Genomic DNA, 22,281 nt, shown 5'->3' on the forward strand with positions numbered 1-22,281 from the left:
GCAGCAAATTTTAAACCACCAGCACCACCAAAACAGCAACAACAACAACAACAACAACAACAAACAAACAAATAAATAAATAACCAGCATTGCATTTATACATTTTTTAAACCTGGTTTTAGATTTATACTACACTATTTTTTAATTTGCATTTTTTTTTAGTTCTTTTCAGATAAGGAATAATCTCAAAGCTACGGTTGTTTAATTTTCTGAAATGGTCTATTAGACGAACTGGAAAAAAAAAGAATGAAGTTTTTGTTTGTTTGGTTTGTTTTGTTTAAATAATTTTTTTTTTTTTTAAACTGTTCGGAACAATGTAGCAATATCATGAATCTCTAGAATAACGATATTGCTGTTATTTTATTATTATTTCTTTTAGACCTTAAGCCACCATGCTAGACAATAACAGCTAATCCCAAATGATTAATCAGAAACTTTGCGGATTAATTTGCGGATTAATCTAATCCTTACTGCAGCACTACCTTTGTAGCAGGTATTAGATTCATCCTTTGGACGTTTAAGAGATTTTGCATTAAAAGGAAGCCCATGTTAACAGAACATTTAAGGAAACTACAATGATATGCGGTTTGGGACGCAGCCCATGTCCTGTGGCGCGGAGGAATCCCGCTGTTCGCGCCACCTCCCCAGGTCACGTGGTGTCCATCCACAACCGGCTGGTGGGCGTGTCCTAACGAACCCGAGGTTCATTCATAACTACGCTCAGCTTTAGGAGGAAAATTAAAGGCACCCAGTGAAGAGACGCATGAATCCCAACTAGGTGAGTGATTCCCTCCTTCTCTCTCAGACCAGACTGTGTTGGAGTCAGACATTTCACTCGCCGTTTCCTGGCTGTGTTTAAAAGCTGGTAAAAACGGTTTGAAGTGTTTACTATAGGCTGCATGGACGGCGAAAATAGCGGATAAGTCCCGCATGTGGCGAGATGCGAGACAGATGTGTGATGCTGGAAGGTGGTTTGCAGATACAGCTGTGTTTCAGTGATGCTGCTGCTGCTGCTGCTGCTGAGGCCCGCTTGCTTACACGAGGCGTGATTTCTGCATCGGTGCTGATGTTGGGGAAAACGCAAGCACTGTAATGTAAACTGTAATAACAGGGGCGGGATGATGCTGGGACTGAATGTGGCGGTGAGAGGTTGGAGCTGTTTCGAGGTTCAGATCATCGCATGTCGGCTTTCTAAATCCGTCTCTCACCCTCTGCGTTGTTACCGGGGACGCACAAGTGCTTCTCTCCGTGAGGAATGGGGATCCTCATCCTCCCCTAACGCAGCCAAAATGCGGTGCACGCGCGCACGCACGCGCACACGCGCACGCACGCGCGCGATTGACGATGCAGACTGACATTTCAATGTATGTTTCAAAAAGAACGTTTCTGCATGTTGCTGGTCCGAGCTCACTGCTAGAGGGTGATGTGACCCATCCAAGTGAAGATTATTGTGTGTGTGTGTGTGTGTGTGTGTGTGTGTGTGTGTGTGTGTGTGTAAGACGTAAGTTTAGGATTTAAGAAATTTTCCTTTTCCAGTCCAGAGGACTCTATATGTCTCTATTTTAAAAGAAAACAACAAACAAACAAACAAACAAACAAACACCTATAACAGGTACATGGGAATGCTGTTTTGCTCAGAATGTATGATTTACGTGAGGAGTTCCCAACCAGGGGTGAAATCCTGGGCTGCTCCCCACCCACCCCACTCCAACTCCAACAGGCTCTACCTTAAAGGAATATTCCAGCATTATAATCAATCCGTATTTATTATTTATACAGTTATATAAGGAGATTGTTGACATGGTGGTGCATTGCTACTTCACAGCTTCAGGGTCCCTGCTTAATCCTGAGCTCGGATTAGTTTCTGTGAGGAGTTATGCATGTTCTCCCCGTGTCTGCATGGGTTTCCTCTGGGTTCTCCAGTTTCCTCACTTCCCAAACGTTGGTGGATCGATTACAATAAATCTCCCCTATGTGTGAGTGTGTGTGCATGGTGCACCCGTTCAGGGTGTACTCCTGCTTCATGCCCAGTGTTCCCAGGATAGACTCAGAATCCACCATGAGCCTGACCAGAATCAACTGAAGATGAATGAATGAACTTATTATATTAAGAAAGTTCAAAACTACAACTGTTACGTCTAGACGTATTATGAGACAGACATGAGGAAAAAGTCTTCCCAAAGCTGTTTTCGTTCTATTCATTTCCCAGCCCTTGAGCAATAAAGTATAAAATGCATATTTCTGGTGACTTACGGTTTTCCCAAAGGTTTTTGTGGCAGTGTTGAATAATTTGATCCACGCAACTACAGTGGTATCACACAACCACAAAAAAGGAGGCTCGTCACTCAAAATATGAAATAGAACTGAATTGACAAACAAAAAAAATATACGAATGAGTTCTAAAAGCTACTTTTGAGTTTGAGTTCATGTGTTTCGCATCAATGTTTATTGACGACTTCACCAGCTGCCCTCAGCTTTACATTAAAGACAAGTTGTTTACAGTGAATCACGTCAAGATTATTGGTATTGCATGTACACTACAGATGCAGTTGATAGAGATTAGGTTGAAAAACAATAGAGTATTCCTTTAACTCAAATATTTCAGGGGAAGTGTCTAGTGCTTGGACCCCTGTTCTACTCAAGGCTCCTTCTCTGCTTCTAACACACCACCTCTATGGTTGGTTGTGAGGGATGACCTGAGAATCTCTGACCTTGGTGACTCTCTTCCATAAACACACACACACACACACACACACACACACACACACACACACACACACATATACACACAAGCTTTTGGAGAGCCTAAAACAATGAGCTCAGGCCTTATTGAGCATTAGCGAGGAAGTGTGTACATGTGTGTGTTTGTGTATAAGAGAGAGGAAAATGACCCTGGAGGTGCTTTACTGCACCGTAGAGATTTCCTTTCCTCATGAATACACATTGGCCAGAAACAGGCCACTCTAAGTCCGGAGCTGCCGTACATTGCTCATGTTCAGGAGCCATTACGGCCCGGCTTAATGGAGATTGTATGCGTGGGGGCCAGGACGGGGACATGTTAATGCCTGTTAATGGTCTTGCCTGAAAATGAATTGGATGTGTGCGGTACATTCAGGTGGAGTGGTTTTATGGCCGAAGTGTAACATGCGTATGAGGTTCCCGCAGCCAAACAGTCAGATGTGTGTTTAGTTTAAGAGTCGAGCTGTGCCTGAGGGATTTGTTTATCATTTAGTTGTGTATCATCTGTGGGTTAAGTTGTGTATCTGAAGACGTTAATCTCTCGTTCTTTTCAGCCGTTATCTTAAAAGCTCTTTGCGTGTGAGAGGAGATTGTGATATTGCGTTTCTTGATAACAAAGCTTAGATGTCAGAATGAAAGAAAGATTTCTGAGATGACATTTGAAGACGCTACTTAAAAAGCACACAATTACAATGTTACCACTGTATGTTTTGGAAATATTTTGCTGCACCTAATGCTGAATCAATTGGCTATAACAGTGCGTACAGGGAATAACGACTGCTGTAAAATCCTGTGTTAAAAATGACTGATGAAAAGAGCTTCACTGCTTATAAGTAGTGTTTGATTCCTACACAATTTAAGATCATGTTTAACAATATGATGTGTAGGAAATATGCTGTGATAGAAGAAAGTCTGTCCTGGTGCATGTTTCTTTCCATTGTTTTGTATACTGTACACATCCCTTTTAATCTGTCATATTTGTTGGTGATGTAAAAATCATGTGCAAACATTTTTGAATTGTTTTGGCTCTGGCAATTAGGGTTTATGGCCTAATATTTCATGATATAGTTTCTACTGAATGACAGATCTCCTTGACTGAGATGCAAAGCACAAAGGTGTGCACAAGCAGAAAAGCTTCAATGTACGTAGATCTAAAAAAAAAAAAAAAAGGTTATAGAAAACCATTAAAGGTTTACAGCTGAGAAAACGCGGCTACTTTTCTCCTTTCAGGATTTTCTCAATGACTGGTTTAGCAGAAATGGTTGAAACCAGCCAACCAGCAACAGACTTATCATTAGAAATCTCAGAGCACTGCAGCATGCCTAGCATCTCCATGGTAAGAGGGAGGGATGGAAAGAGAGAAGGGAGAGAATAGGAGATTGAAAGAGAGAGAGAGAGAGAGATAGAGAGGAGAGGAGAGGAGAGAGAGTGCATTTGTGTTTTTGCTATAGATGAGAAAATGAGGATGAGGGCAATCAGGACAGGTGGGCTTTGAAGTGCTCTTGTTGTACAGAGCTTTGTTGTTTTCCATTTGCTGTGTGTGTGTGTGTGTGTGTGAGTATGTGGCAAAATCAGACACATTAAACGAACTCCTACACAGAATGAACTCAGCAGATGATTTCACTGTGTGTGTACACCGCCGTAGTTAGTGTCTGCACTGCAGTATAACATGGTGAGCACTGTGCTATGTAGGATTGTCACAGATGCTGTCGCTTATGTCAGGGTCACAGGCCAGAGAGTGTGTCCTTAAACAATGACTCCACACATACACATCTTTTATAGTGTACTTTGCAGTTCAGCATATGCTGGACATTTAAACAATCTAAGATTTGCCGGTGAAGACTTCATAATGTAGCAGACTAGGTAGCTCAGCTTACTGTTTGTATGGAATTTCGCATGTCCTCCCTTTGGGTTCTCTGGGTTCCTCCCACCTTCCACCATCTGCTGATAGGTAGATTAGTGACTCTAGGTATGAGTGTGTGTGTGTGTGTGTGTGTGTATGTGTGTGTGTGTGGTTTCCTGCTGTCCCATCCTCCCTCACACACTGTCCCCATGATATCCGCTGTGATCCTGACCAGGATAAACTAGTTACTGAAATTTAACTGAAAAAACTTTACCTTAAAGGTGCAGTCTGAAATATTTTGCATAGGTGTAGAAGTGTTTCTACACCTGTAAAAATCTCATTTCAAAGACACCTTAAAAATTCCTAATGTTGACATGCAAGAGCTATGATTAGTTTCTTCATTTCAGATCCCTGATTACATTTTTATGGCCCTGAAAAAAGCCCAGCCGTCAGCTGTAAAAAAACACACAAAAAAACACAACAACCCAAAAACAAACAACAACAACAACAACAAAAAAAACAACAAACAACAAAAAAACAACAACAACTGCCCAGCTCTATAGTTTTCCCCCATAAAATAACTGCAGCTCATGGTTAGTTTTATCTAACTGCAATTCATTTTGCAGGCAGCAGAGGGCTCTAAAAATACAAATAGCCCCTTTAAGCTTAATCACAATAACTAGAGTAAGCCTTTGTTGTCTTTTATACTTTGAATGCTGTGTTCTAATGGAGAAAAAACAAATTAATTTCCCTGCTTGTAGGAATTTTATTGTTTTGTTTTTTCTGACACTGCAGGGACATTTGGTCCATAAAGACAGTAAAAATAACATGGGTAAACACATAGCTAACATAAAGTGCTAAAACATGGCACTCAGCCTTGTGAGAAAATAAAAGGTAAGAAGGGAAGGGAGTTATCTGACCCTCAAGGATTACTCAAATCTCCTCAAGGCATGTTTTGTCTTCACTTTTCGGAAATCTAATTTCCTCTTATACACTGCATACCCCTTTTCATTGTTATTCATGTTCTATCATCATCATTACCCAGTACTTATTCTGCACGGAGAAGGCTTTCAATTGGTGTGTTGTTTAAGCAAAGGGAAAAATGTGTGGAGCACAAAGCATCACACTCACATCTCTGATGTTTTGGCACCTTTTCACATCCGTGTCCCTGAAGTGAAGCCAAAGCTGGGGGAGCTGAGAGAAAGGAGAGGAAGATGTGAACATCCGAGCCAGCTCGCTGTAATGCAGCTGCTCGCAGATTAGCCGAGTCAGCAAGACACTCGGTGGGCCTGCTGAATGAAAAGTAGTTGTCTATCTGATTGCCTGTCATGTTTGTGTCTCTTCTGGTCCAGGAAGTGCACACTCTCGCCAGGACCATGAGCGATGAGCTGCCTCTGCTGACCACCCTCACAGAGAACGCCACTGTGAGTATCCCAGCATTCACACCACACCGAGGCTAAACAACTACACGCTTAGAAAAAAAAAGGCAGCCAAAAGGAACCCATATAGGTTTTAGGTAGAACCCTCTCCCCTATAAAGAAGCCTTGAGGAACTTGAATCTAGCTAAACCTTTCTTCTGAAATTTCAAGATCAAACACACTTAATTCATAACGTTCATGTTTCTGCTTTGTTCAAAAATCACGCATTTTGATGTTTTAGCTAAAATCAGAACAATACTAAGGAGATTTGTTTTCAACATTATTGTTCTTTAGTTTGCCCTTTCCAAAATGTGAGGAGACATTCATTGAGCATTTTTGGAAGGAGTCTCCAGTGTCAGCACTATGTAACATTAATAAACAGTACTAGGGCCTTAATATTCCGATTTTCCGGAATGTAGTTCAGATCAGAGTTGGATCTAAATGGAGCACGGATGATCTGTAATAACCATGTGAAATCATTCACTCTTTATATTGTTTCTAGAACCACCTCCCAATACCCAAGCTGTTCCATGATCTCAAAATCGGTACTTTCCTCACCCTGCCTTACGTCAATAGCCTCAACGGATTTGCCGTCTTAAAAGAAGATCCATATTAAGCAGTTTGCTTTTACACAGGAACCAGCTCTTTGTATCTGTATTCTGCTCTGCTCTCAGCTTTCGAAGCCTCGATGCTGTATGGAGCTGCATCGCTCTGAGGCAGTGTAGCTGAAAGAGCAGCAAAATGGCCTGGAAGAATTTCTCTCTCTGTCTGCTCACCGAAAGTTCACATCTGAATTTCTCTTAGAAGTGCTGTGTGCATTAGTCATGATGTTACTGAAAATCCTAATGAGTACTGACTTAATGGTGTAATGGTTTCCATTACGCATTACATTAATGAGTATTGGAAAGCATTAACATAATGGAAACCATTAGACCATTAGGTCAATTCCCATTAGCATTTTCAGTTTAAGGCATCATTGCTGTAACTGAGAATTTGAATGTCACAAAGTGTAATATTGTTTTAGAGCTTAAATAATAACAACACGCAACCTTGTTTATTTACTTTTTTAAAATACCATAGCGTTGTTGAATTCTTGATTCTGATTGGTCAGAAGGAGTCGATTACAGCAAATGACAGCTTTATGTTCATGCACTCATTCTAATACATTATTGTTTCTGCAATAACTTACGCAGGGAAATATGGTGACGCTTTATGTGAGGAGACATTCATTTAGCATGTTTGGAAGGAGTCTCCAGTGTCAGTGCTTTGTAACAGAGGTAATAACAAGCAATAAAGGAGCTAACCTGTTCCACAGATGGTCCACGATGTTAAACATAAATTGTAAATACATTTTAAAAAATGTAGCGTTGGATAATTGCTGTGCTATAAGAGGAATAAAACACCTGAATGTTTTGTTTTATTCCTTAAATATTGTAGGGAAATATTTATTGGTACAGGCCAATGACTATATTCAATCATTTTCTTTTAATTCTTTTTTCAATCCATCCTTTTAATTCATCCAGTGTGTATCCAGTTCTTTAAAGTCCTCCGACTTCTTTAGTTTTTTTAAATATGGAACGCAAACTCCTGTATATAGCCAATGGCATGCTCACATGTTTCTGTATCCTGCTATTTTCTATAAATTTCTAGTAGTTTTATCAAAAAAAGGTTAATGCCTTCGGCTGACAATGGAAGTGGATTTTTCCTAATGGACTGTAAGGTTTTTTTGGGGTTTTTTTTTTGGACGGTTGCTTTTTATTCATTACCATGCTGAGCACTAGTTTTAATGTTTGTGTTTTGCAGACTCTAAAGGGAATATAGTATTTGTTGGATTTTCGATGCAGTTAATGCTAAAGACAAGACCAGCACTGACCTGCATCCTTCACATGAAAGCCTCTAATGCCACAGTTAATATTAAAAGCACCTCTGCTCTCATTTTCCATTCAAATGAGCTGCGGAATTGAATTTAGGCTCTATTTAGCATTTTGATTATGGGCCGCTGGTGCAGACTTTTGAGCCAGAACTTATTAATCAACAGTCTCATGCAAAGTTACAGTCATTTTTAGTGCTGGCAAGATGTGTTGGATTTAAAGCTCGTTAAATCTGACCAAGTAATAGTTCCCGTAGTAAAAAAAAAAAGGGGGGGGGGGGGGGGTAATTAATCAGATTTTCTCTGTGATTTTTTTTACTACTACCGTGCTTTCTTTGCTACTCCAGTAGTGTTGGTTTCTTGAACATGCGTGGTTGATCATGCCAGGGAGTGAAGTCAAAAATATTACTGCAAGATTGCAAAATATTCATGAATATGCGTGTTTTTATCATACTCTTCTTGCTTGCTATGGCATTGTGTTTGAAAAAAAAGCATCCGTGTAGTTACATTATGGCTTTTAAATTACTCAGCTTACTATTTTAAATGACGCTAATAATAGTCTATAATACATCTATTTGTCACCAGGTCAAGTACAATTTTACATTACAGTATGTTCATACTTTGTACTAGGATTAGTTTATAATGGACTGCGTTTATAAACTGCGCTTTTTTTTCATCGATTTAAATAAATCAGAAACACTTTTTGGGAGTAACTAATGGGAAGTGAACAGCAGATAACAGATTTATCGGCATACGAGAGTCAGTGCATTGATTTTCCTGTGGGTTTGTAGCTGAAATTTGGAATTAAAACAAGTAAAAGGGTTGTTGAGAGAATTTCTGTTTAAAACCCCAGACATATGGCGTTGGGTTGGGCTTCACAGGCATCAAAGGGAATAAAAATAGTCAAATAATGTATGTTTAGATGTTAATGGAAAAATAAACAAAATTATTATATCAGTTGTAAATGTGATAAATATTTTTTTTAATGCCCACCCACTGCCTTAATAGCATCTTTCAGATATTTTAGGCAGGTTTGTATCCTTAGTTGTGATATTTGTGAATTTTATTTTATATTTAAAAACCATGGAAGATGCTAATTTCTTTCCTTTTTCTTCCAAATTTGGTCGGCTGCCAATTCCCGTCCACCAGGGAGGGTGAAGGTTAACACTTGCTTACTCAAAGAGACACGTGAAGCCAACAATCGCATCACAGGCCAGGGTATCACATACAGAGGAAGGACCTATCTGCCCTCTTGGGTATACATTAGCTCACAGATGCCCTCGACTGGCTAGTGTCGCTGTGATTGATAAAGGAGAAAGAGTATACCATCCCTCTCTCCCAGAGATCACTACCAATTTTCCTCCCTTGGCTCCCAGCCATGGATGACTGTAGCATTGTCAGGATTCGAACTCGTGATCTCCGAACAGTAGAATGAACGCTTTTCTTTTGCACCACTCGGGATCCCCCAGGGACGGACTCACTGCATACACCCATTTTACATACGGTTAGTCATGCACTGGCCAATAAGCAACCATATTTCTGTTATAATTTCTATTCATAGTGGATTGTTGTAGATAATTGCTTATAGCCAGCAATCAGTTACATCATTCTATGGGTTTGTAATAAAATTTGAATAAAAGATTTCATAAAAGTAAAATATTTCACTGCTGATTAAAACCTCAGGTTCAAAGCATTGCTAATGCTTGCTCTTCATGAGACTTTGTTTTCCATAATGGCCAAAGGAAATCTTTTATCCACTAGCAAATATCTGCCTTTAAACACTCTGGGACCACTTTCGCCCAAATATCATTAGCAGTAAGTGCCGGGGTGGGAGTTATTTTGAATACTCTCTCTGCTAATTAGGATGATTAGAATGAATAAGTCACATTTCATGCAACTGGTCCCTTGTTGTATGCTGAACCCTGAATATCCCCTAAACAGACAGGGATCCGGCTCTAGATCAGACTCTGGATCCACCTCAACCCTGACCAAGATAAAGCGGTTATTGAAGGTGAATGAATGAATGAACGAACGAATGAATCTTTCCTTGCCACTATCCCTCAGGTGTACCTCATTTATACTCTAAGTATGTAGACTATACCTGGAACGTGCATGTGATGTACCTTTACAACTTTGATATAAAAGCCAATTCAAGGTATATATGTATATGTATGCATGTATATTTGTGTGTGTATATATATATATATATATATATATATATATATATATATATATATATATATATATATATTCAATGGTCCTTAAGTTCCATTATGTACATTACATTATTTTAAAGGTTCACTATATGGCCAAAAGTATGTGGACACCTGACCTTCACGGAAGCACACAATTGTATAGAATTTCACTTCACTGAAACTAAGATGCCCAAGCCTGTTCCAGCATGACAATGCCCCTGGGCACACAGCGAGCTCCATATAGACATGGTTTACCAAGGTTGGAGTGGAAGATCTCAAGTGGCCTCTGCAGAGCCCTGACCTCAACTCCTCTCAACACCACTAGGGTTGTTGCCTAGGGTCACCAAAAGTTCAGAAACACCACTGCCCATGCGGCAGGTTTCCATTCACGCTTCCCTCTCCAGTTTTCATTTTCTGCCTTTGATCGTGCTGATGCCAGGAACACATGTGAGCGACCACCTTTAGACCACACAGCTGCTTCCCTTGTCTCCCTCTCCCTCTCTCATACTCACACGCACACACACACACACACACACACACATCTACCGTTGTGCGGGTCTTCCACTGCCATCATTATTAACGGTACCAATTAATGTTATGAATACACCTACATCTAACCCTAACCTTAACCTCAGTAATGAAAAGGAAACCTTTTGGCTCTCTTAGTTTTGTTTTGTTTTTGTTTTTTAAAAAATAAAAGCTGCAGTTTCCTCATGGGGTCAAAACCATCAGCTATTGTTAACCTTGTAGAGACATTTGGTCTCCAATAAGATATAAAAAAAACAAGCCCACACACATACCATACCTGGAATGTGTTTCCACACACAGACCGGTGCCGTCACAGGATGAGAGTTGAATAAACACACTGATAGATTGGCACTGTATTATCTTCTGTTCTTTGGTATCAAGGACAGCAGGGGAAACTATGTGTTTGGAGGTGGCAGAGGGACCTTTATCCTCATTGTGCCTCATTGTGTTTGTATCTCTATTATTCCCTCTAAGCTGTCATTTTAAAATTCATCACATAAACTCTGTGTGTGTGTAGGATGTGCCAGTGGCATCAGCCAGGCCAGATAACTATGTGCTGCTGTTGGTGATGCTGTGTGTTTTCGCTGGAGGAACGCTGGTTCTGCTGTCTGCTCTCCTCATCTTCTGCCATCGCTGCTGTCAGAGTGGACGCCGTTACTCGAGGTGAGATCTCCAGATCTTATGAGACGTATTTCAACATAGAGATGTACAGAGTTTGTTCTCCTACATTTTAAGTAGACAGATTGTATAACTGAACATGATCATGAGTGCACCACAAATAGATCTCTTAACCTACGCATGAACGTGTTTCCAATGTAAGCAGGTGTGCTATTATGCTAACATCATAAGGCTCTATTGATGTTCAAGAAATAACCATCCAATGCACACAGCGAAAACAAAGCTGTCTTTCATAGCAATGGAGAAATCAAAGCCCAGCTGAAAGAAGTCATGAGCTGAACTGAATTACAGACTAGGAGCCCTGTGTGCTTTCAGTGTTCTGCATGCATGGAGAGGCAATCCGATTTAGCTCTTGTATGGCTGAAGCCGATGTGACACTATGTTTATGAGCAACGGAAACCCATCCTGACAGATCTGACGGGGAGAGTAAATCGACAGTTACATGTATTTCAGGCTAAGCGGAAATAACACACGTCAGAGTCGTTATGATCAACTGGATTATGAGAGCATTTTTGGTAGAGTATAAACCATATACAGTGCACCCTTGGGAAATATGAGTAAAGATGGCTGTGAATAATTGTCTTTACTGTTTAACCTTTTGATCTTTTGTTTAAAACAAATCACAAAAAGACTCTGCTCTTATGGATATCAAACAATTGCGCAAACAACACAGGTTTATCAAAAAATAAATTTTTTTGTTAAATATAGGTGTGCAACTATTATGTGAATTCATATGAGAAAAATATATTTCAAGTATATTCCCATTGATATTTTACATTTTTAGAACACCTGGGTGACTAGGAACAGGAAATTGTTCAACCATGACTTCCTGTTTCACAAGGGTATAAATATGAGGTAACACATAGGCCAAATTACCTTAGTCATTCGTCACAATGAGTAAGACCGAGGAATATAGCTGTGATGTGCGGCAAAAGGTTGTTGAACTTCACAAGATTGAAAGTAAGAAAATAGCACAAGCATTGAAAATGCCCATTTCCACCATCAGGGCAATAATGAAGAAGTTCCCATCAACTGGAAGTGTTATGAATCAACCTGGAATTGGACGTGTGTCTATATCGTCTCAACGCACTGTGAAGAGGACGGTTCGAGTGGACAAAACATCTCCAAGGATCACAGCTGGAGAATTGAAGAAGTTAGTTGCATCTTGGGGTCAGAAAGTCTCCAAAACTACAATCTGAAGTCACCTACATCACCACAAGCTGTTTAGAAGGGTTTCAAGAAAAAAGCCTCTACTCTACTCCAAAAACAGACTCGAGCGTCTTCAGTTTGCCGACACTACTGGATCTTCAAATGGGATCGGGTTCTATGGTCAGATGAAACCAGAATAGAGCTTTTTGGCGATTTTGTTTTGGGGATGTTTTTTGGCCAGAGGACATGGACATTTTGTTAGGATACATGGCATCATGGACTCTACCAAATATCAACAGATATTAAAAGAAAACCTGACTGCCTCTGCCAGAAAGCTTTAAGTGGGCCGTGGTTGGATCCTCCAGCAGGACAATGGTCCAAAAGAACACAAAAATGGTTTACTGACCTTGAAATTTGAAAGATCTGGAGAGATTCTGTATGGAGGAATGGTCTCAGATCCCTTGCCATTTATTCTCCAACATCATCAGGCATTATAGTAGAAGACTCAGAGCTCAATTGTTTGATATCCATGAGTATTTTTGTGAAATTTTTTGAACAAAAGTTCAAAAGATTAAAAAAAATAAAGTTTTCTTTGCTCATATTTACCAAGGGTGCCAATATTAATGGAGGGCACTGTATATAGTTTAAAACTACCTCACTTTCTAAATGTTAATAAATAAATATATTGTTTAGTCCCTTTGCCTTTCAGCCTTCCACTTTCAGATCCTTTGTGAAGCTTTTGGACCCTCTTAAAAATACTTTACATTCAAAAAAAAACATGGGGAGTGCAAACTTTCGCACTCAGCTGCACATGCATGTTAGTCTTGCACTGGTCATGAAGCATATTTCTACACTTTGTTTCTTTTATATAATTGCTTAGGGCCAGCGATGACTTGGAGAAAACCAACACCACATATGTGGAAGAGAGTCAACCTACTCAAGGTAATTAACCAATTAAGAATGTTTTAAGAAATTCTGAAGCCTTCAGTTATTTAGCTTCAATTTTGGGTTCTTTGCACGTATCAGCTCCAGCAGTGGTCTAACTTATGTTCTTCCTGTCCTAATGAATATGATTGTATAGGAGAGTGAAAGCTGGTTCTAGGGTAGCATTCTTAATTTAGTATACCTGACGTACATAATAGGAAATAAATGCGTTCATTTAAATGTTTTCATGTTTCTTTGACAGACATCACCATTAGGATGGAAAGCACAGACACACTCTCCACCTCCAGCTGTCACGGCGAAGAGAACACAGAACGCTTCCAGTCCTCTGTGTACACAGGCCGGCGGGTCTCCTTCAATGAGACGGCCATCTACGAGCAGAGCAAGAAGAACCAGGAGAAAGGCCGAAGGTCAGGGAATATAATAGGTGGGGTTGAGTGGTGTGGGCTGTTTTCTGTCTAAACTGAGGTCAAATCGACATAAAAATCAGTTTGTTCCATTTCCACAAACCTGGTCTAGCATAGCAGAGGTGCCAATATTGCTTACAGGAAAGTCCTAGCAGGCAGAGATAAAAGACAGAGCTTTAATCACAAAAAACCTAGCGTACGTCAGTGGACGTTTATTTATTTATTTCTGAAATAAAACAGCAAGGCTGGGTAACTTCCTGCATCAGTGAATTATCTTTGGTCTGACTGCTGGGGAAAAAAAGAAAAGCATGATCCCATATCACTGCTGCAAGAGGTCAAAAGACATAAAAACTGTAATCTCTGGCTAAACCATAGACATTGGCATCTCTAACAAAGCCATGGGTTTTAAATTTAGATTCGGTTTGAAATGAACTAACAACTAGGCAGCACAATCTTCTTTAAAAATGTACATATAGCAATCTTGGCTGATGATTTTCAATATAGTAAAGTATAAATAGAAACTCATGCTGTTGGTTGTTACGGGGAATCAGAAACTTGCATATGTGCTTAAGATATGACTCACAACAGACTTGGCATATTCACTTCCTGCTAATTATCGTGCCTTTAGTCTCTTTTCAATTTTCTTTACAGTTACTTTGAGGTGTTGTGACATTTTGCTGATTTTGAACGAACACAATGAACTAGGTTTACAACAAGAGATTCAGGTTCAGGCGGCCTCTGCGTGAACTTAGTGGTATGGAGAAAGAAAAAAAAAACAACCTAAGCAGTCAGCATCTGTTGGACATTCATTCTCATTCTCTCTTTTAGGTATACTCTTACAGAGGGTGATTTCCATCACTTGAAGAAGGCTCGTCTAACCCACTTGCACATTGCGCCTCAAGCACTGAACATCCTGACCATCATGGAGTGTGACTCACCTGAGAACAGCATCAACCTGCAAGAACATCGGCAGCACAAACCATCCCTATCCATATTTCAGGTAATATACAGACTCGCTCTCAGGTCCTTCATGTCGTACACTCCATTCCAAAACCATTTTGAAGTTCGAAATAACATTTATTTGAGTGGTATGGACTCTTTCTATATATATATATATATATAAATATAAGAATCCTACATGAGATAGATACACAGTATATCGAAATGCACAATTAACCGATTTTTCTTGGCTTTCTGGTCTCGCTCCAGCAATGGATGGTCTTTCATTTAAGACCAAACTGCTCTGTGTTACATGTCACGCACCATGAAATACTCACGTTTGGTATGGATCCGTGTGTCCGTAGCTTGGTGAGGGCACCCTGCCTGAATCCCAAGTGCCCTGGAGTAGCCAGAGCCCAAGCTGTGCACTGCCTGGAGATACACTAAACTCTATTCTGGACACCAGCTTTATTTCCAGCACTACCGAAGGAAGCTCTGAACCACCTCGATCTAGGACCGTGAGTAACTCATACACTCACAAACACCGAAACAATGAAATTACCAGAAGTAGTAGTACTGTAGTAGTAATAGTAGAACATAAATTCTGCTTCAAATCTGAATGAGCACTACTGTATAAATATTGTAAGTGTGTATAAGTGTGTTCTGAGAAGCGGGTATAAAGTGGCACTTAGGCTGCCTACTAATTAAAATCAGGAGCCTTTTCAGAGTACACCGCTTGACACTGAAGACATTACGTTACTCATGAGCAATCACTGCCTCAGGATTCAAATCATCATACAGTACCATGTCATTCTGTCAACTCCATAATACCTCAGCATAAATACTGTACTGTATTGGCTGACCTGTCTTATCAACAATATTTCACTAAGAAATAGTGGACCTTCCGAGAAAGCAAAGTTAGTTCCTACACAAAAAAGCAGCAGCTAAACCTGTCCTTAGTCATAAATTGATTTTAATATGTTGGCTGGGATCCTGCTTGTGTAGCATCTCACTCTTTGTCTCAGATTGAGGCAATGGGAAGTGCTGGATTAAAAATGGAAGGCGACCCTGAATCCTCCCAAGTAGCAGGAGCATGTGGACCATCTGGAGGAGGAGGAGGAGGAGGAGGAGGAGGAGGAGCTGGTGCATCTTCAGGGCAGGGCACCATGCTGCACTTCCTGTCCCGACTCAGGCGGCATGCGAGTCTGGAGGGAGCCAGCCCCTATTTCACCATCAAAAAGTGGAAGCTAGACAGCAGTAACAGAGCAGCCAGTCTGGACATGAGAGGTGAGGATTGAGCAAAGCATGGTTACCATGTCAGTATATCAGAAGAAGCAGTTATGGATGGAAATCAAATCCAGATTCTGTTTGGTTTGAAAAGAGATTGTTCTGATCTATTTCCTGCCACTCTTTCAGTCTTTCTATCTGTGCCTGGAGTACCACTAGAGAGCACATTTATTCGCTGTTTATTTCACTAAATAAGCCAATCGTAAATGATAGAGGCATAAAGAAAGGAAATATTTCAACCATGCAAAGCATGGTGCTCTAGGAATCAGGTAGGAATGAATGAATGGCTAAATGAATGGCCATCTGAACCCAGCAACTAGTCAGCAACCAGAACACTTCATTCATTTTGGAGTTGTGCTGGGAAGTGGGAAGACCTAAAATGTTGACAGTCTGGGGTTCCTTGCTGATTTGTGTAGGTCATGTTGCTCTTGAGAAACACATGACAGCTACAGGAAAGGAAGCTTTAACCGCCACGTAGGGATTAACGAACGGGCCGTTGGAGGCCAATCAATCCTGAATCAATAAGTGTGTCGTTAGAGTAGCTGAGTGAAAGCTGACTGTGAGATTAAAAGTGGCTGCAGACAGAACAGGGGAAGATGAAGAGATTCTGCCTGCTAAATTAACGTCATATAAATTGTGTTATCCTTCACCTTATGTGCAAGGTCAGCAAGTGTGGCATGTTCATTTCCTCTTAATGAGGCCTAGATAAAATTATACACTGTTATTACTGGAGCACAGGAGCATAGCTTGACCACACAGTCTGAACTTAATGACCTTTCGGTCTTTTGGTTCATTGTGTGCATACTTTCTTTCTTTCAGGACAGAAAGAGTATCATCATGTGGCTGAGAAAACCCATTTGGATAACTGACTTCCAGTCCAGAATGCTTGTTTGTGTTTGGATGGGTCTCCTGTCTCCCAGATCCTGGGAGTGGATAAATGGATTAATCTTACCGAATACACCTTTTAAAGCTTTCCCTTCCTCCCTTCCATTCTTTTGTGCTCTTCCCCTCTCTCAGGTTCTCCGCGGAGGCGAGCATTTCAAAGACAGAGAGCAGCAAGTGAGACTCTGGAACAGGGGGGGGAGGACTTCCAGCAGCCGGGAGCAGGTGGAGGAAGTGATTTTTTGTTGCGTGTCAAATCCTCTCAGTCACAAGCTGACCCCCCAAGACGACTCTCTGCTGGCTCTTTGGAGTCGTCGACTACAGGCTGTCCACCCCCAACAGGCCCACTCAGGAGGTACGGTACTTTCATCTACTCAGTGTGTCCACATTGTGAGGCACTTGCTTTCTTCAGGTGCCTCAGGTCTACCTGCATCCTTTACCTTGTGTGGACAGTCATGGAACTACAAAAAGAATTTGTTCTGCATTATGTAAACATATTCCTCACTATATGTTGCAGACAGAAATATAAAATGTGGAAATGAAATGTTTTGTCTGTCCTTATGTGAAGTCAATCAAAAAAAAAGTTGTGTTTTTCCTACAAGTGCTTTTGGATGCAATTCCAATCGAGTGCAATGTTACACACAATGATAAAGAGCCCAAAAGCCTGCTGGGGCTGACTGCCCAACCATAAATGTTGTGTGACCAAAGACTGTTATGACTCAGGTCTTATTTTCTTTGACTTTGGTTCCCTGTAGGTTAGAAGTAAAGGCTGTTTTGGAAGTAAATCTAAGAGCTGAAGACAACAGGACTCAAACAGCCCACAAGTTACCAGAATCCATCGGGTCTCAAGCGGAGGAAGAAGTAGAGGAGAATGGAGCTAATGGAGGGATTATACTAGGAGCAGTAGGAGGAGAAGGAACTAGTGCTGAAGGAGCATCTGAATTTGGTTTAGTCAACAGACAGGAAAGCCTGGAGCAGCCCAACATGTACCGGGACATCTGGAGCCTACGAGCATCACTGGAACAGTATGCTTCCTCTGACCTGAGCAGCAATGACAGAGACTCCACACGCAGTGATGCTGACAGTGTCTGTTCATTAGGGGGCCTTGGTGCCTCCAGAACAGGTATACCCAGTTACCAATCGCAAGACATAGATGATGAGATTGATGGGGATGGTGAGCTTCCGTATGATGATGTGGTCAGAGAGGTTAGCGGCAGAAGGAATGGCAGGGAGAGTGTGGATTCAGAGAGAGGCAGTGACAGTGAGGCTGGAAGCAGGAAGCTTCTGCAAATGGACAGCGGCTATGCTTCCATTGAAGCTCCATGCAAAGCACCAGAGGATCTACGACTTTTTGGAGGCACGTCTGGTAAGACAGCATCAGAACGGCGCCGGTTCTTTACAAATGCTGGCCGCAAGGGGACGGTGTGTGAGAGTTTTGAGACTCGACTGTTCAAGGAGGAGCTGGAGGATGAAGCTTCAGAAACCAGCATTAGCACAGAGCCAGATTGTCCCAGTACCATATCCCAGGGGGAACCGAGCGTCTCACTCAGAGACACACCAGAAGTGCAGGCAGAAACCAAACCCAGGCCGCGCTTTCGTCGCAGAGACTACAGCATCGATGAGAAGACCGAGGCCCTGTTTAATGAATTCTTGCGTCATGATCCACAGTTCGACCAGCAGGGTTCACCTTCTCTACGGCACAGACATCGCTCACGGATCCACCTGCGCAAGCAGTGGCAACGCACCAAGCAGTACAGTGATCCCGGAGCTGCTCGCTACTCACCATCCCTGGAGAGACAGCGCAGTTACGCACTGCGGAGAGGAGACAGCGCCAACTACCCATTGGACACACGGTACCACAGCACCCTACCACGCATTGCTAGTGCTGCAGATGAGGAGGCCAGTGAGGGAGCAGCCAGTGAAGGCACTGAATCACCCAAAACACAGGGCTCTGGTCCAGCTCCTGAAGACAACTCCAATAACAGCAGTAACAACAGTAGTCCTGTGGTAAAGTCACAGGAGGATTGTCCCACCTTGCTGTTTTCCACCCCCTCAATGGACAGCACCGTGGTGGACTCTGGGATACTGAAGGATTGTGGGAGTGCTGGGCATCCCACAGAGATACATAGATGGTCGGTTATGGACCCCAGTTCTGTAAAGACAAGTAATAGCCAATGGAACACAGGCATTCACATTCCAGAGAACAGATATAACATGGATAAGGACCCTATGAACAAAGGCTACATGCATAGTGTAGTGGCACCCAGTCCATCAGATAAACTGGTGAGCAATATAGATGAACGACTATACACCAGCCTGAGGAGGACTCAAGGCAGTCAGGAATGCATGGTGAGTGTGACCCGCACCTCCCCAGACCGCAGCCAGGACTAAGAGCATGATGAACAGCAGCATTCAATGGCTGGCGAAATCAGGAGGACACCTCAGAGTACAGGAGAGAATAACATGAACTTCTGATGTTACGGCAACCCAATTACACACTACCACAACCTCAACCATTTTCAGATAAATAATGCATGTCCTTTCCTTATTATTGCAGTGTTAAGCGGGTTTGCTGCAGTCTCAAACTAGGGAAATGTCTGAAAACGTAGTAAAAATCCATATGCAGACAATGATATTGAAAAGATGAGTATTTTTTCCCCCATGTATAGGTCATGTATGTTAACACCACTTGCAAATTGCACTATGAAAACTAGATAAACTAGGGTGCTTTGGGAAACAATTACAATTACAGGGCAATTCAGAGTAATAAACACAAGCATCAACTGCATTTTTGTTAATTACAAATTATGATAAAAGTTTTTTGCTCTCAAAAAAATTAAATAAAATAAAAATAATTAGACAGTTACTTCTTCCAGAGGAAGCCCAAACCTAGCACTCCATTATTTCCAATCACAGCTTTCATATAATGCTGATTCATAATCCTCTTTCCTCATTCATGCCTGAGATTAAAGCACTTCATCCACAAAATATTTCCCCATTTGAGGATGAGTTCAAAAATCAAGTTAAGAGCCAAATTTGAAACTAGCAGGCATATACCCAGAGCTTGTCAACCAACGCTTGCGTTTAGCTTTGTTGATGCTAAAGGCTGCATTACATGGACTGATCTGCCATGATCTTGCGGTTGCAGACAAAAATCAGAACTTGTGAAAGATTTCCTTGGGTCCTTGGTAAAAAAAAAAAAAGGTGGTTCTAGATCACTTAATACGATGTACTCACCAGCCAGTTTGTGACGGATTAACAACATCTAGCGAAGTGTCAGAAACTTGGGACCAAAAGAATTGCAATTGCTGCTATGATGTGCATCTAAAAAGCCACTTACATTAGAATGTTTTCACTTATCGAATCACGGGACTATCGTGAGAGAATCGCATAAAGTCTTAATTGATACGATTTGACCAAGGAAAAGTAAAACAGCACTTTGGATTGAAGGGAGCTGAATTTATTGTTTCCTACTATTAATTCTGCTCATTTCATTTTTCAAGTGTCCTTGTTGGTATGATATAAAGTTAACTGGCATCAATCCTGGGAGGTGGGCAGGTGGTGTCAGACATCTTTCAGGGTTCTAAGTAGTCAAATAAATAGTTACTTTCCATTTTATACCGTAATATTATTTATTTATCTTTTTTCAGTCCTAATTTTAATATTTATTAATGTCCTATGATCTATAAAGAGATTTAACACAGCTAAGCAGACATTAATCATGACTAAGGGGATGGGTAAATTGCCCAGAGCTTGGAGAGCGTGTGATATTGATTGTCCAGATCAAAAGATCTCTGGTATAAAAAAATATCTTTAAATTGTTATTTTTGCAACATTAAATACAGAGAACTAAATTACAGTATTCAATTCACTGATGACTGAATTTACAGAACCAACTCTAATAAAACGACGGTGTTATTCCAAACATCAAATTACTTTACAATGGTTTATATGACGGAAAACAAGCCTCGGGTTATTTGGTTTTGATGAGCAAACATTAAAAAAAAGAAAAGGAAAGAAAAAAAGAGAAAAGAATGGTACCAAGCATCACTGGTCCTTTTTTCATGAGAAAGGCTGTTGTATAACAGATTCGCCCTGGGTCTAACACCTGAAGCATCTTAAACAGGTCTGTGCATTGCACATTAGTCCTTGTGGACATTAAACTGTCAGAGATCGATGACAACCCCATCTCTCATTTTCTTTCTCTTGGAACTCTTTGTTCTCATATTACATATTGATTAGTAGCAAAGAAAAAAACAGCCCTTAAACAGTAGTGATGAGACAGACAGAAGAATGGTTTTGCTACCCGGGGGTTGATGATGCAGTGATCACAACCTTAGAAACTTACATTAATTGGACGTGAAGCAGTCACGTCATAGTTCGTAACAAGATGTATTACATCACACAGCACATGGCAGACCAAACATGTTTTTTTTTTTTAGTCGTAGTAAAAAAAATCTATACCAATTCTTTACTTGAGTAATTGGAGAAGTAATTTGTAATAGATCATTCAATTGAAAGTGAAGGACCATCCACTATAAAAATGCTTAAGTACTAAGTTACTTGTAATAAACTACTTAAGTAATATAGGTCATATTAAACTTGGAGGTGACCCTAGATGCAGCATACATTTGAATACAGAGTCAATGAATGTGTCTGCAATATTTAGTGGAGTCAGAAATGTAGAGGAATAAATAAAATAATTTAAAAAAAATTACATAAATGCCCCAATTAGGTACTGACGCACAGTGGTCATGTGTACATGTGCTTCATTAATCTGCATTAGGATACCCTGTGGGTGCCATTTAGCCCTTGAAACACTTAAATTATACCTTACTTTTATCATTGTTCTACAAAAACATGTATTTAACCAGACAAATAATACACACACACATCTATACATATATATACATATATATATATATACACACACACACACACATATATATATATATATATATATATATATACACATTATATATATATATATATATATATATTTATTTACACACCACACACACACACACGCACACACACATACATATATATATATATATATATATATATATATATATATATATATATATATATATATATATATATATATATATATATATATATTTACATGGTTTGTGCTGACTGACAACGGAGTGCTAATAAATAAATAAGCAAGACGGTTGGCTAGCATCCATGCTACTTGGCGTGAGGACATTGGGGACTTTCAAATTATTTACTTTAAATATATATTTTTTTAAATGTGTTTTTCCTTAATCAATAAGTTGGTTAAAAGAGTTTTACTTTTAAAGTGACCCCATAAAGCCAATATCAATTATATATATATATATATATATATATATATATATATATATATATATATATATATATATATATATATATATATTCC

The 22,281-nt window shown here is 40.3% G+C and overlaps 2 protein-coding genes across 3 annotated transcripts in view; one reads left to right on the forward strand and one right to left on the reverse strand.

Moving 5' to 3' along the window:
- stk11 (serine/threonine kinase 11) overlaps positions 1 to 22,281 on the reverse strand; it is a 175,184-nt gene that overhangs the window by 127,881 nt on the left and 25,022 nt on the right. The gene's annotated exons all lie outside the window — the stretch shown is intronic.
- LOC108280185 (voltage-dependent calcium channel beta subunit-associated regulatory protein) lies at positions 677 to 21,754 on the forward strand. The gene is made up of 10 exons (XM_017495004.3): positions 677 to 778; positions 5,935 to 6,006; positions 11,111 to 11,256; positions 13,301 to 13,362; positions 13,607 to 13,772; positions 14,598 to 14,769; positions 15,074 to 15,226; positions 15,734 to 15,995; positions 17,013 to 17,232; positions 17,633 to 21,754. The coding sequence occupies exons 2-10, from the start codon at positions 5,959 to 5,961 to the stop codon at positions 19,266 to 19,268; spliced, it is 2,865 nt and encodes a 954-aa protein (XP_017350493.1). The 5' UTR covers positions 677 to 778; positions 5,935 to 5,958; the 3' UTR covers positions 19,269 to 21,754.

The sequence above is a fragment of the Ictalurus punctatus genome, chromosome 20 (assembly GCF_001660625.3).
Source record: "Ictalurus punctatus breed USDA103 chromosome 20, Coco_2.0, whole genome shotgun sequence".
Classification (NCBI taxonomy): domain Eukaryota; kingdom Metazoa; phylum Chordata; class Actinopteri; order Siluriformes; family Ictaluridae; genus Ictalurus; species Ictalurus punctatus.

What these genes read in the sequence shown, in the direction of transcription:
- LOC108280185 (XM_017495004.3), top strand. Translation starts at nt 5,959, where the DNA reads ATGAGCGATGAGCTGCCTCTGCTGACCACCCTCACAGAGAACGCCACT. An exon ending in AACCAGGAGAAAGGCCGAAG is followed by an intron (nt 13,773 to 14,597) that starts GTCAGGGAATAT and finishes TCTCTCTTTTAG; the next exon opens with GTATACTCTTACAGAGGGTG. An exon ending in AACCACCTCGATCTAGGACC is followed by an intron (nt 15,227 to 15,733) that starts GTGAGTAACTCA and finishes TCTTTGTCTCAG; the next exon opens with ATTGAGGCAATGGGAAGTGC.